Here is a 15,193-nt window from a genome sequence, read left to right as displayed (position 1 = left end):
CTGTGTTTGTGGTCACCTTTCTGCAGGCTGGAGGATCGTAGCTCGTCTTGCTTCTGGTGTCTGCCCTCTGGTGGGTGAGGTTGGTCCTGAGGCTTGTGCAGGCTTCCTGGTGGGAGGGACTGGTGCCTGCTCACTGGTGGGTCTTGTCCCTCTGGTGGGCAGGGCAGCGTCAAGGGGTGTGTTTATAGGTGGCTGGGAGCTCAGTATGGCTTTAGGCAGCTGGTCTGCTGATGGGTGGGGCTGTGTTCCCATCTTGCTGGTTGTTTGACCTGAGGCTTTCCGCCACTGGAGCCTGTAGGCTGTTAGGTAGGGCCAGGTCTTGATGCCAAAATGGTGACCTCCAGGAGAGCTCATGCTGATCAGTAGTCTCTGGGGCCTCCCCCCAGAGAGTATTGATTGGTGTGAGCCACAGCCAACCCCTGCCTCCTCAGGAGACCCTCCAAGACTCATAGGTAGGTCTAGCCCTGGCTCTTATGGAGTTGCTGCTTTGTGCTGGGTCCCAGTGTACATGAAACCTTGTGTGCGCCCTCCAAGAGTGGCATCTCTGTTCCCCCCAGTCCTGTGGAGATCCTGTACTCAAGCCCCACTGGCCTTCAAAGCCAAATGCTTTTGGGATTCCTCCTCCCAATGCCAGACCCTCAGGCTGGGGAGCCTAATGTGGGGCTCAGGACTCTCACTCTTGTGGGAGAACCTCTGTGATATATTTATTTTCCAGTTTGTGGGTCACTCACCTGGCAGGAATGGGATTTGATTATGTTGCAACAGTGCCCCTCCTGCCGTCTTGTTGTGGCTTCTTCTTTTCATTGAGTGTGAAATATCTGTTTTGGTAGGTTCCAGTCTTCTTTATCAGTGGTGGTTCAGCAGTCAGTTGTGATTCTGGTGTTTTTGCGAGAGGAGGTGAGCTCAGGTCCTTCTACTCTGCCCTCTTCTCTGGAATCGAGTGGTGGCTTTTAGTTTGGATGCTTGCTGCCTCTTTGCTCAGTGTGTGCTGGCTGTTACCCACTTGATATGGGTGTGCAGGTGCAGCGGCCCTTCCCAGTGTAGCGGGGTTAGCACTCGGTGCCTGCTGGCGGGTCTCATATGGGTGGCTGCTGTCTGCGCACTGCTGGGACAGTGGGGGCCGGGCCTGGTGCCTGCTCGCGATTTCCCAGATACTTAAAATGCAAAGGACAGATAGTTAAATCTTTTCGACAACAGTCATCATTTGTATCATTTACTCTCTCCTTTTGTGTACTAAGGCATGTAGCATTTATTTGGTTTTATAATAAGCCTTTTTGCTTCTCCAAATATACATAGACTTTGTACTTTAAAATATTTTATTTGAAAGAGAAAATAGCATCCTTTTCTGGGTAATACCTGATTGTCTTCAAAAATTAAAAATAAACTGAGATGAGAAAGCCCTACGTCCAAATTCATTTACACATTCACATACACAGAATTCTTCTGGAAGAGAACCATTTTAAGATTGTTATATATCCCTCCAGAACTTTTATCCATTATATGTACTTTAAAAATCAGAAAATAACACACAAAAAAAAAACCCAAAGTTTTTTGTATACATGGAAAATTTTCAAACTGTATCACAGAAAGAAGAAAAAGTCTCTCTCTAGCCTTTGATTGCCTGGGTCCTTTCTCTAGAGGCAACTACTGATTTCAGGTTCCAAGGGTGTCCATCCAGGGGCATTTGTATCCAGAGGTATAAGCACGTAACACCTTTAAACACGTGTGGATGTATTTTACATGCAGTTTTGTAAGTAGGTTTTTTTTTTTCTTTAAAATATAATGTATCTTTTTATGTCTTTTAGAAATAGCTGGTTATTGAGTCAGTATTTTTAAGTGGCTGTCAGGCATCAGACACTGTGTATGTAATGGCACATCAAACAGGCGGAACTCCTTGCAACTGCCAGTTATCCTTTTTTAAGGACCTTAGAACTTCAGTGTATTGAAATAATGTATTTTCTCTGGACCTACTGCCTCATCCTTTGTTAGGCCTCTCAGTGACTAAGTGGCCCAGGCTTGGTCATTGCCCTTATGTCTATAATTCCATCATCAAATACATATGGATGGCAGTGATTTCCAGATTCGTGTCTCCAGCCCCACACTTGCCAGTGTGCACCAGACCCAAGCCTTGGGATCTTCGACTTGGATGTCTGATAGGGGAGTCCACCTCAACCCTGCCAAAGGGTAACGTTTGAATCCTTCCCTCCCCACCTCCACACACACTTACACCCACACACACACACACCCCCACACATACACACCAACTCAAAAAAAAAAAAAAATTCTCCTTCTCCAGGGATTTTTATCTTGTTCAAGCCAGAAACATAAGTATATTCTTGAATCTTTTGTCTTGCTTACCTTCCATATCCTTGTAGCTGTCCTCCTACTACATTCTGAACCTGCTCTCCTTTCTGTTCTTGGGCTTAGCCAGGCTCTTCCTGCCTTGGATCTTGGCATTCTTTGTGTTGCTCTAAGCCTCCTGCTCTCTGCAGGGCAGGTTCCTCAGAGAAGTCTTCCCTTTTGACTCCAATCCCGTGGAAGCCCTCCTGTTCACTATCACATCACAGTTTTATTTTCCTTACAGAACCTGTTCTTTTTGGAGAGTATCTTCTTTATTTGTTCATTTATCTCTTCTCTTTGAAAATTTAGTTGCTGTGGCAGCAGAGATCTGGTCTTTTGGTTTCCTACCATATCCTCATTATTCAGAACAGTGATAGATAGTAGATATTCAGTAAAATAATTTGCACTTGTGTGTGTGTGGATTGCTCATTAATACTTTGTATACACTTTATAGATAAAGGCTGTTAACTTCTATCATGTTATAAATCCGTCCTCCAGTTTAATCAGTTTATCCAAAGGGAGGTTCTTATAATTTGTCGTCTTATTCATTGCAGCTTTTGTGGAACAGGAAATGAAAAAGGACTGGCTTTTTGCTCCTCATTATCGATACTATGTAAGAGAAATGCGGATTCATGCGTACAGCCAGCTGCTGGAATCATACAGGTCATTAACCCTGGGCTATATGGCAGAAGCCTTTGGTGTTGGCGTGGAGTTTATTGATCAGTAAGTTTAAATAACATCATGTCAATTTATTTTTTACAGTTATCTTTGCATGTGTGAACTTGTATATTTTCTCCATTTACATTGCTTCCCTCAATTATAAAAAAAAGATCTAAGAATTTTTCTTTCAATATCAAAACAATCATATCTGTTATCTCTGCTTTCATGATGTGTTTCTACTGTAGTAGCAAAGATGGAACAGAAGTCTACTTTTAATAATAACTGGAGCAGAAGTCGTCTCTGTTACATCTTCGTGAACCACACTGCTACTACAGTAGTGACTCTTAGGACCTAGTGTGAAGTGTAAGATAGAGAGCTAAACATGTAAGTCATTTCAGGTTAGTCTACATAGAGAATACAATGGCACAGAAAGATGCGTAGCTGCAGCATAGTAGTGGGGGTAGGAGGGTAGCCGTGGGAGAGACAGGCAGTGTATGGCCGTGTAGGGCCTGGTGGGGAACTTGGGTTTTAATCCTGGTGCTGTGGGGAGCCACTGGAGCATTTTAAGCCTCTGGTGGGTAACACGGTTCCATGCTCCGTCTTAGTGCATGCTGGATGGGGAGACCAGGTGGTCTGTTCAGTAGCTCATGGAGGAGATGTTCCTGTGTCTTGGACCCAGGGTCGTGGGAGTAGAGTTGGAGAGAAGTAGATGTTCAGAATGTGAGCTGTCCAGGTGGTGTCTAGATATGTAAGTGGTTCCCAAACAAACATTGGCCTTTTAACTTTGAAGATGTAGTTTGCAGTGGCTCACAGTGAAAAAAGCAGTTTTTAATGAAGCTGCATTTCATTTTAAAAGACCACACTCTTTTTAGCCATTCTGGTTTTTTTCTAATATTTTATTATGAAAAATTTCAAACATGCAGAAAATTGTAAAGAGTTACACCGTAAATTCCCATAGAGCCTTGATTCTGTAATTTATTAACATTTTGTTATATTTGTTTTATCACCTTCCATCTTATTTTTAACCACTTGAAAGGAAGTGTCAGACACCAGTACATTTCATCCCCAGTCACCTTAGCATGCATATCAATGTTTGTTTATGGGTGGGTGGGTGGGTTTTCAGTAATCTTTACAAAATGCGCAGATCTTAAGTGTACCCAAACTATGGAGCCAGAAATTTCCTCGTTCTCTTCCTGTGAAAGAAAAAGAGGCAGTGATTGATAGTAGTATTTGTTGGTTATCCATACCAAAATAGAAGGCTGCATTCCCTAGGTTGGGTTGGTTTTGTTTCACTTCTGAATTGAACTCGTGTGTGAAATTAAGTCTGGTAACCACTGCCCAAGAGCAGCTGGTTAGTGGGGTGGGGTGGGGCTGGGGGCGTTATAAATGTGCTTCTCACGCGGCAGTGTAAGGAGTGGCTTACTGTGGTGGGCAGTGCACGAAAAGCAGGGGCTGGTCTGGCTTCCTACCCTTTAGTTTCTTAACTGTGCTGTGGTGGTGATGAAGCCGTGTCCACTGGTTGGGAGCAGTGCGAGGCTCAGCTGAAGCTGTGGATAAGATGCACGGAAGCAGCGCGTACCAGTTAGACACACTGCAGTGTTCTGCGAGTCGTTACGATGGCGTCTGAACTGATGGTATGTGGTACATTTCTGGTGGTATTTGTTTAGTTGTTCCCTTCATGGTCTCAGACCGGCTTTGGAGGCAGAGGTTGTCAGTACCTACCGAGCTGCAGTTGTTGTGAAAGGCCTTGTTTGAAATTTCTGTGGTATCTGATTCACGCGTGGGTTTTCACAGATTCTGTTTTTCTTCCCTCAAAAAATGATTTTGGACGACTGAACAACCATTGTACTTCCACTTCCTTAGACTTAATAAGATATTGTCGGAGAAGGGGACCAGGCCATTATTTGAATAAACCGGGCCTTCTGTTGACCTGTGTAAGGTTGGAAACCATACCCATGGGCTGTATTCTCCCATTTGTTGGTAGATGGTTTGTCTGGGGAAGGTGAGTCACCTTGGGATATGTATGATTGATTAGCACACGGGGAGGCGACAGAAATGTCATTTGGATCTAGGGAATGGGACTTGAACACCGATTTAGGGCATTAAGGAGACTCTGCTTAGATGACTCTTGGTGCACATAGTTCAGAATGAGCATAACTAGGAGTCAGAGTATGTGATCGAAGTGCCCCCAAAATGGGCACACCACAGATGGCTTCCCGTGGGTATTGAGACTGGTTGTCACTGCATATTTAGGATTTTTATAGGAAGTGGTGGGGAAAAGGACATTCCAGATGGAGGAAATAGCAGAGACAGATTTAGGAGCATGGCTGAGAAACCAGCAGCCTAGGGGCACTGGATGGAACGTGTGGTGACGGGCACATGGCCGTCCAGAGCGAAGCATGGGAAGATACTAGGTTGGATCTGAATGGGTGTCTTAAAGTTGTTTAGAGTCTCTTCTAGTCGTCGGGGGTGAGGGGGGGGGGGGTTGGTAAATGAAGGGCCAAACTAGTCTGGTGATGGTGGGCATGGGAAGAAGCAGTGGAATTGTCAGCCTGGGTGTCAGCAGTTGACTGGGAGGTCTTACCTCAGCAGAGGGCATCTTTGAGTCAGTTTGCTTGTACATCAAGTCTAGTGCTGTTATCTACATCTTGTTCCTAAATCATAACATCAAGATTTCTTCTTTAGAGGTTTCCCCTGCTGTTCTTTGGATCTGGGTAGGACTCACAGGGCTGGTTATATCTGGTTGGGTAGTTTTCTCTGTGTACTTCAGTCCCAGAAGAACAGGTACCAGTGGGTTTCGCAGCTGCAGTCTGGAGATGCAACTATGTAAATTGCTGGAAAATGAACACAAGTGAGTTTAGAAACAGTGCTGATCTTTTTTAATTTTTAGATTTTTACCTAAAGCCACTCAGTAACATAACTCAAAAACCAACAGTTGAATTTTTAATGAGTATAGCAATAGAGCATGCTCTATAAACACTGTTACACATAGTTCTTGCTATTTTTAAGATAACCTCTAGCTTAAAATCTTCAGTAGCATAACTTCCTCATCTTTCAAGCCCATCACCAGATTTTCCAAAATTGAACATTTTCTTATTGAAAAGGAATAGTGGGGCTTTCACCACTGACTGACCAGTGGCAACGACATACTGCAAACATCTTTTAGCCACATTTTCATTTGGTTTTGGACTTGATTTTGGTAGTATTTTGCTGTGTAGAAATTCTCTTTACATAATCGAGTTTATTATTTTTTCCTTACATGGTTTCTGGGATTTGTGATAATTAGGCTGCCTCAACACCATTCCATAAGCCACCCTTTCCCCACTGACTTGAAATGGCACTTTCATTTGAGATTTGGTTCTTAAGATTTGGAGTTTGTTCTAGTCTCTGTGACAGTAATCTGTCACATTTTTATTTATTTGGAATCAGATTTTTCTTAATCTCCAAATTTAACATAATTAATTCTATTATAAATGGATTATTTTAAAGGAGTCAGCTTTCCGTTTATTCTCTTTGGCAGCATTGGAAAGCTGTCTTCACGTAGCTCTAGTGCATTTCTGAGCATGTCCTTTCTTCTGCGTGTCACGTGGTGGTAGACCTGGATGGAGGGTTCCACTGCTAATGCTGCTGTGGAGCGGGGTGTGTGACTGTGTTGTTTAAGTAACTGTCTTAAATTAGGGGGTTTGGGTTGTGACGGGATATACTCAGAAATGCCTTTTTTCACATTCCTAATCCGAATTTATTGTGGCATGTTATTCCGTCTTAAAAATAATTTGAAAGCTTTCCTTCCCTCTGTCCTCTGAAGGATTTTGAAAATCCTTAGAGTTCCCTGCTCCAGAAAGGTTAAGTAGAAGGAAACTGGATGGTTTCATCAGGTTTCCCCGCCCTCCCCCGCCGCCAGTAAAGCGCATTATTTTCCTCCTTATGTTTATTTAATTTTTCTAACCCCTTCATGTTTCTTCCTGAGCACTTACTGTAGCTGTGGATGGCTTCATTCTTTGACACCTACGCTTCATATGAATAGGCACTTGTAGGGTCACGTTAATTCTGGTAGATAAGACACCTGCAGTACACCGGCGACCATCCTCTCAACTACTGGGCATCAATCAAAATGTTACCTTGGAAGACAAATCATGTGTTTATTTAGTGCAGTTTATTTTTCTAAGAATTCTCTATAAGGCTAACTAAGGGTAATGCTAAAGGCTTTTTTTCCCCTTCTCTCTCAATTAGGGAACTCTCCAGATTTATTGCTGCTGGGAGGCTACACTGCAAAATAGATAAAGTGAATGAAATAGTGGAAACGAACAGGTACTCAAGTTTGTGTATCATTTGTAATACTGCACAGAATAAAGGGCACTCTTAAAAGAAGAGTGCCTTCTTTTTAAAGTAGGTCAACTATTGTTATGGAGTAATGTGACTGGTAAATAATTCAATTTTTTCTTCAATTTATTTATAGACCTGATAGCAAGAACTGGCAGTACCAAGAAACTATCAAGAAAGGAGACCTGCTATTAAACAGAGTTCAAAAACTATCCAGAGTAATTAATATGTAAAAAAAAAAAACAACAAACCTCATACACAAAGGATTTCCTGTAGAGGTGCTTACTTTACTTTGTGCCCAGTTGAACTGTATAAAATAAATACTGCGTTGTTTCTTTCAATTTACTTTTTTTGACATCTCTCTCTAAGGATGGGGTCCAGTAAGGTTAAAATAATGTCACATTTGCGTCATTTGAACGTCTCTGGTTTATGGTAAATGGTTACAGAGACTACAGTACTTTACTTGAGTTCAAATCCTGACTCTGCCTCTTCAGTAAAATAGGGGATCATGCGTGTCATCTCTTACCTTGAAGCCTCTGAATTTTACAAAGAGAACATGCTGTATAATTTAAACACAGTGCTTAGTACATAGAACAGATGAGAAATGCAGTGTATCGTAAGCTTTCCCTCTGAAACAACTATCTACAGAAGATAAGATAAGATAGGAAGTTACTCCTTTTTTTGGAGGCTACCATAACCCTAGATTCTAGAATCTGCCAAAGCCAGTCTCACTGAAGATTTTAGCTATATTGGCAAAGGGAATCTTTTTTCCCAATTATAAACTTACTTAGAGGGGGAGAAGTGCTAGGAAGGAAGAAAATACAAAACCAGATATAGGTGATAGGGCATGAGAGCTCTCTGCTATAGGGTGTCACAGAAGGCCTCTCTAGTACGGTGGTGCTTACAGAAAAAGAGAGAGACCACGAGAGCAATTATCGAGGGGAAGAAAGTAGCTGAAGGTTTTCAGCAGAGGAACGGCCCGATTTTTGACTTACCTTTTAAGTGTCACCATGGCCCTGAGCTGCAGGGACGATGGGGAGTGGTGGAATAAACTGTAGAGGCAGCCGGATTTGCTGAAAGAGAGGATCCCAGGCTTGCTGAATGGTGACCTTGACAAGAGCAGTTTTGGTAGAGCTGAGTTAAAAAGAGAATGGGAAATGGCATTTTACTGTAAAAGGAAGGGGAGAGAAGTATGAAGTTTTGATTCATTTTTTTAAAGAGAGCATGTTTACATGCTGATGGGAATGATCCATTAACATATTAGAGGAGAAAACACATGATGTCAGTGGATAATCATCTGTTGAAAATAACTTGAAACAAACATTCTTCATTAAAAACTTCTTGAGTAAAACGAGTAATAACAGGTTGGGAAAGCAAAGCCCTCTTGCAAATGAGGTACTTAATGGCAAAATATTAGAAGCACTGCCTTGAAAGTCAAGACAGTGGCAGTTGTCAGTACTGTACTGAAAGAGGGACCAGAGCTGTGCTCTGACAGGAGCTTCCTGCAGGTGCTGTGGACTATTAAAATGCCGGATGGATTTCTAAAAATGCTTATTTATAAAACCTTATTCACAATGATCACTGTAATTTCTTGAAGAAATTGGTAATATAAGTACCCTTACAAAACCCACAACCCTGAAAATCAGTGCTGTTAAATCCAACGTATATGGTCATTGAGAACTTACTGTGTTCCCTGTGCCCATTTAAAAATTAGGGCTCTGTTTTCAGCCAGTTATCGCATTGCAGTTCATGCTAGAGGGGAAGAAGTAGGATTAAAATGTCAGTTTCTTAAAATAACTCCTTCCCTCAACTCCCACCTCTAAAAACCACCTGGACTGATGTGATCACACACAGCAACCACGGCTTTTCAGTCGAGGCTTAGATTGAGTGTTGGCCTAAAAGAGAGCAAAAAGCCACAGAACACTCTCCATTCCCCCCTTCCCGGCTTTTTTGTTTGTTTTACCATTTTAGCCCCACCAGCCTAAAATTAGATGAGGATAACAGGTAAGAGATACTAAAAGAAACAAGAAATGTTCTTCACTCCCAGTGCTAGATGGGGAAGCTGAAAACTCTTAAGACTGCAGATAAAGGTCCAGGTGAGTAAACTGCCTCATGATGAGTAAACAATACAGTTCTGAGGTGAAGGAGTCCAGTTTTTCCTTTCTTTTCCTGAAAAAGAATATGCTCATTGCAAAAGAAATTCAGGATACTAAAGTCGACTTGCCTTGTCATTCTACCCTGCAGAGGTAATAACACCTATTAATATTTTGATGAATATTCTCTATATTTAGTCCTATGCATATGTATTTTTTAATACAAAATCAGAGTCTCTGTGTTAGCTTCAGAGTATCAGTTTGGAAGTGAAAATAAAATTGGAACCTAACACATTTCTTTTTAATGTGGCCATATGGTATAGGAGAAATGAGCACAGGACACTGCAGCTGGAAAACCAAATTCTGATCCCAGCTCTCCTCATGCTGGCTGTCTGATGCTGGGAGAAATTACTTCCTTCAGCCTATTTCCTCAGCTGTAAAATGGAGGAGAAAACCAGGCTTATTATGAGGTTCATTTATATGAAAACATTACAAACTATAACATATGCACATTAATTACCATGAGTGTTGGTAGAAAGCTGTCACATAAAATTAATAAATTGGGCCATCTAAGCCATGTTTTATGGGAAAAACGGAGAATTTTTTTGTATTTGACCACCTCATTGATGTTTTTCACTTAACGTTTGTTACGTAGTAAGACTACGTAGAATGCTAATTTCAAACCTTGGTTCTCTGCTTTTTGACCAGTGGCAGTATTTTAAATCTTGATTAAAGGCTCGTCGAGGAAGTTTTAGGTCCAGGCCTGTATTTCTCACAATTGCGGATACAAAAGGTTCAGAAACCCAAAGCAAGTCAGGACGCCAAAGGAGGCTTCCTGAAGCTACCAAGCTGCAAACTGGTCACCGATGGGCTGCAACTGTCATCGGCCCCCTGACCCCCATACGTTTTTAAGAAAAAAAGATGTATGGTTGCCATCTAAAAATTGAAAGAAAATTCAAAAATCACCTCTCATCTAGCTTCTCTGGAAAAACGGACAGATCAGGTTAACTCTGAGCTCCCATTTCCAGTCCAGCCGAATGGCTAGCACATCTCCAGCAGGCCCGGTTCACCCGGCCTGCCCTGTTTGTTACCTTACAGCACCTGCCTGTCTCCACTGCCATTTGAGTTTGCTGTCCTGGTCCTACCCCCGTATCGTACACCTGGGGTTGATGATCCGCAGCCTCCGTTAATCACCTAGGAGAATCCATCCAAAGAATTAAAGTCTTAATTTTCTGGTTTTAGCCATGAAGGGCACACATATCACAATATGAAAATAAGATTATCATCAAATGATAGTTTTATTTGCTAAGTGATATAGCGCTAAAACACTTTCGCTGTGTTTGTTTAGTCCCTCTTCAGTACTGATCGAAGTTGGCAACCTGTCACTTATAGCAACCCGTCTCTTTTAGCAACCCTAGTCTCACTCATAATACACTATTCAAGTACAAAATGAAGTCACTGGGATGAACGATTTTGTCATTATTCTCTAAAACCACCATACCGATTTCTTGTTTCAATAACATCTGTGTATCAAATTTATCCAGTGAGGTAAGTATTTATAAGCTTTGTCAAATTTTGGTAATCTATTTCCTACATTAGAAAAAATAGATCAATTTTTCATTTACTAGCAGTCTTTTAGGAGTGGAAATACTGTCTACAAGCATTTTTGTTATTAAGTGTCTGCACCTGACTTTTACCTAACCCAGTGGCTGCAAGGATAACCCACCGCATTTGTTCACGGAGCGCACACACTGCAGCACACTTAACGTTTCGTGACTGAACACAGGTAGTCTTCAGTAACCTGACCAGGCATTAATAGTAATTGATGGATGGAAGGTTACTGACCATTAGCAAATCAATTGTATAATTAATTCTAAATTAATCCCTGGTGCTGTCTGAAACCTGTTTTTGAAGAAGATTAATAGCTGATACTTGACATCTGTCCCCCTGATTACGGGGGAAAAAAGGGAGAGGGGCTGTGATAATCCTTCATCCTCCTAATTTTACACAAATTTGTAGTTGTTAGTAACAAACGTCACATCTCCACAACGGCTATGGGGGGGGTGAAGTTACATGCCTGTCTGGAAAACATGAAAGGCTCTAATAATCACTGGTTTTGGTTTCAAAGCCATTTTGCATTATTCTTCTGTTTCTGAAGACCTACAAAGGGTATCAAGAATGTGGGTCAGTTTGGTCCAGGCCATTATAATAACCTTGAAGTGTACGGTCAAGGGCGGGGCCGGGGGGTGGGGGTTACCTCTTGTCATTCGGAAATCTCCTGTAGTGGCATAATTTTCCCTGTGCAGACTGGATGTAAGAAATAAAAGGTACAACTTGCCAGTGAATGATCAACCTCCTGTCCGGCAACTACATATCATAAACCCTGACACTGCCTTGGGGAAGGGACCACTTAGTCAAGACTACCAGTAGGTGGCGTCCTGACAACGGTACTAACCCTCTCTTTTAGAAGTTATCAGAGACCTGCTTTTTCCAGAGTGTATCTGCAATTAGTGGATTATCAACACTGGTAAAACTCTACACTTGGTTTTGGAAGACTCTACTTTTCTTGAAGTGCTCTGGCTTAGAGGCTTTTCTTTCATCTACACCTCAGGAACTTGGGGCCAAGATGAAGTCCACTGTTTCCTACTCCCTGGCTCTCTCTCCTGGCCATTATGTTTCCACCCTCATTCAAAATACCTTTTCTTTGAAGCTGCTCACCATCCAGCAATACCACCAACCCACGGTGCTCACTGCCCTCAGAACTGTAAGTTACCATGTCCCGTCCACTCCAGACCTGAGCAGCCGGCTCCGTCTTCCTCTCAACCCTACCGACTCTGAAATGGACAACGTGCACAGCGACAGCCTAGTTCCCTGGCCTTAACTCCAGCGCTCTTTTTCTCCACGCCACTTCCACCCACTGCCACGGGCTCACCCAGGACCCAGGGATCACAAGCACCTCTGAACAGCTCTGCTTTTGAAACTGAAACCTGGAGTGCCCCTCGGACTCTATGATCCTATTCCTATCCTGATCTATTCCTAGAAGTGCTGTGCCACCATCATAACTCTGGATCGGCCTTGTACATAGTCCTTCTTCATTACTGGCCGTATCAAATTGAACATGGACTTTGCTCTGTAACTCTGAACAAATCACTTAACTGGTCTGATCACAGACAAGTTACCTGGAAGGACGGTCGTAAGACGTAACAAGAGGGAAATTGCAAATACAACATCACTAGGAGGCCAGCATGGACTTACATGGCAGCTTCCAGTTCTTCCTCGAAAATGCAGGCAAGGCCATCACTTAGCCACACTCATACTTTTTAATTCTTTGGCAATCTCCCTGCCCAGGTTCTTCTAACTTTTCATCTCAATACCGATTCCAGTTATCCTGGAGAAAGAAGCAGAAGAAAAAAAATACCTAAGTGGGTTGATGGGTTGATAATTAAGACAGAGTCAACTGTCTGAACTTCTAACTCAACCAACTCAACTTCATCCTTCTCTGCCTTCCCTGATCTAATTTTCTACTCTTTAGTACCGCTTCTCCTTCTCTCTTTACCACAATACTCTCTTCTCCAGGGTTTCGTCTTCGGCTGCCTTCTCTCTCTGGGCCATGGAGCATGGGCTTCAAGTTTGTGAAATCCTGGAAATGGAACATAAAATGTGGGGTGCCTGTGCCTCTGTCAGAGAGAACCTATGATTTCTTTCATGTGATTCTGAGAATCTATGGAAGGAAGGAAAAAAAGAAAAAAAGATTTAAGAACCACTGATCTGACAGACCTGAGTTCAAAGCCTGGCAATACCCCTAACTCATTGTGGGACCTTAGGCAAGACACCTACCTTTTTAGAAGTTCCTCATCAGTATGATTAGGATCAAACTACCAACTCTGTTCAGGGCTCTGTGAGAGAGAAGGCAGATAAAGTGCTTGGTACCGTATCTGGCACATTAGGCCTTCAACTTGATGAGTATTATTTTAACTAATGATAAGCCAGATAGCTACCTATTTTCCTAGGTGAACTCATCCACTCCCAGTGAAAGACAACCCTCCAATTCTATTTAGGCTCAAACCTCTCTCATAAGCTCCAGACTACACAAATAGCCACTGGGTACTACACTTGAATTTCCCATGGGCAACTCAAATTCATTATAGTATGTTTTCCCTTCTCTATCGCCATACCATGTATTTCATGTTAAGGCTCCTCAACCAGTTTGGCCAAGCTAGAAATCTCTAAAGTTATCTTAGACTCAATCTTCCCTTGAACGTTCAATGAGACCTCAAGTTCTATTGGTTCTACCTTTAAGAGATCTCTGGAATCCGTCCCCACTTTATCCACATGGTCACTGCCTTAGTTTGGAAACTTAATAGCTCTTACCTGGATCACTGCAACAGCTTTATGAATGATTTTTGTCCCAAGGTTCTCACCTGTCCATTCTGTCTTCCACATTTATTGGAGGGCCCTACGTGATGGGGATTTTAAGAAATTATTAAATTATAAGTGTTAGATTCTCCCCTTCCCCCGAAAACTTTCTCTTTGGCTGATGGTCTCACCCTCCCCTGGAAAAGATCCTCTGCCAGTGCCACCTTTGTTCCAAGAGCTCCGATTATGGAAAGTGAAGATAACAGGTGCAAGAATCACAGCCTTACCAGACGAAAGACTCGTTTCAGTCCCACTAGCAACAGGAGCAAGAGTTTCTTATGAGAAAGGGAGGACTGAGAGAGCAGAAAGTGGAGTACGAAAGGGGAGGACCTTAGGCTTGATGTAGGGGAGAGCTCTGTGATGACGACTTGGGGGTTGGGGGTAGGGGCTAAAGACAGAGTTTGAGGCCAGGGTGAAAATGCGAGAAAAAGGGACAGAGATTTAGGTGCTTCTTTGATTTGCCAGAGTCACCAGTAAAGATTTGAACGACTATTATTTCTGCATGTGCTGGGACGGGACCATGAAAACCTCTGGGCTCTGACAGTTTACATCTGGTTAAACTGCATGTTCCTGAGGATGAAGGCCCCGTGACATTTAAGGTCCTTGACCATCTGGTGCCAACTTCTCCCACCCTGTCTGCCCCTCCCTTCCAGCAAGCTTCACCCAGAACTGTCCTCCAGTCTGCAAGCTTCACCCAGAACTGTCCTCCAGTCTGCATTTCTTCACACCTGTGTCAGCCCAGCGTGCTCCCTCTGCCTAGAATGGCCTCACCCTGCCTTTCTGCTGGTCACTTCCCACAGGCTAGCATCCAAAACTGCCAGCCCCCATTCCGTGAACTGGGATAGCCTCCTGCTGTCCAGGTCCAGGTTATCTGCAAGAGAGCGGAAGTAAAAAGCGTGAAGGGATTGAGTGATTGAACCTTTTCCTTGAGTGAAGGTTAAGGAGGACATCCAAAGTGAAAGGAGTTATCCACAGGGAACTTATTAAGAATGAGTTTGAGCAGTCAGCTGATCTAAGGACTGAACGGAAGTCCAAGGGGCAGGGCAGTGGGGACTGAAGCCAGACTCACTCCTTCCTGTAATGTATATGCACCTTTGCTCCAGTACACAAATCCGTTGCTTCCTTCATTGTTTTAAGCAACAAAAATAATTTGTAATTGATAAGAGTGATTTGCAAATGGTAAAACCGGCCAAATTTCTAGAGATGAAAGATTATGCTGTGCCTAATATCAAAATGTACTGCCAGTGAGGGAGGTCTGTAAAAGCAAGGAAGAAACCAGACCAGCTCTGGATTAAAAACTTACCTCTCTCCTCAGCATTCTGTAATAACTTAAATGGGAAAAGAATTTGAAAAACAACAGATAC

General features: G+C 42.7%; 1 protein-coding gene and 1 long non-coding RNA gene across 2 annotated transcripts in view; one reads left to right on the top strand and one right to left on the bottom strand.

Annotated features, from left to right (window-relative positions):
* PSMD6 (proteasome 26S subunit, non-ATPase 6) overlaps nucleotides 1-7,661 on the top strand; it is a 20,653-nt gene extending 12,992 nt beyond the window's left edge. Inside the window, exons 6-8 of the mRNA XM_036868589.1 lie at nucleotides 2,895-3,063; nucleotides 7,231-7,308; nucleotides 7,457-7,661. Of these exons, the coding sequence (XP_036724484.1) occupies nucleotides 2,895-3,063; nucleotides 7,231-7,308; nucleotides 7,457-7,553 (344 nt within the window). The 3' untranslated portion in view covers nucleotides 7,554-7,661. The remainder of the gene's footprint in view (nucleotides 1-2,894; nucleotides 3,064-7,230; nucleotides 7,309-7,456) is intronic.
* On the bottom strand, nucleotides 3,070-15,193 carry LOC118903469. The gene is made up of 11 exons (XR_005021818.1): nucleotides 14,558-15,193; nucleotides 13,785-13,869; nucleotides 13,251-13,309; nucleotides 12,970-13,134; nucleotides 12,669-12,801; nucleotides 11,671-11,720; nucleotides 9,006-10,607; nucleotides 8,316-8,454; nucleotides 6,975-7,118; nucleotides 5,585-5,834; nucleotides 3,070-4,193 (listed from the first exon to the last, which is right to left on the bottom strand). It is a non-coding gene; the product is annotated as an uncharacterized LOC118903469 (long non-coding RNA).

This window comes from Balaenoptera musculus, chromosome 11 (assembly GCF_009873245.2).
Source record: "Balaenoptera musculus isolate JJ_BM4_2016_0621 chromosome 11, mBalMus1.pri.v3, whole genome shotgun sequence".
NCBI classification, from domain to species: Eukaryota; Metazoa; Chordata; class Mammalia; order Artiodactyla; family Balaenopteridae; genus Balaenoptera; species Balaenoptera musculus.
The sequence above is the reverse complement of the archived record's forward strand: the minus strand, read 5'-3'. Positions and strand labels throughout refer to the sequence as shown.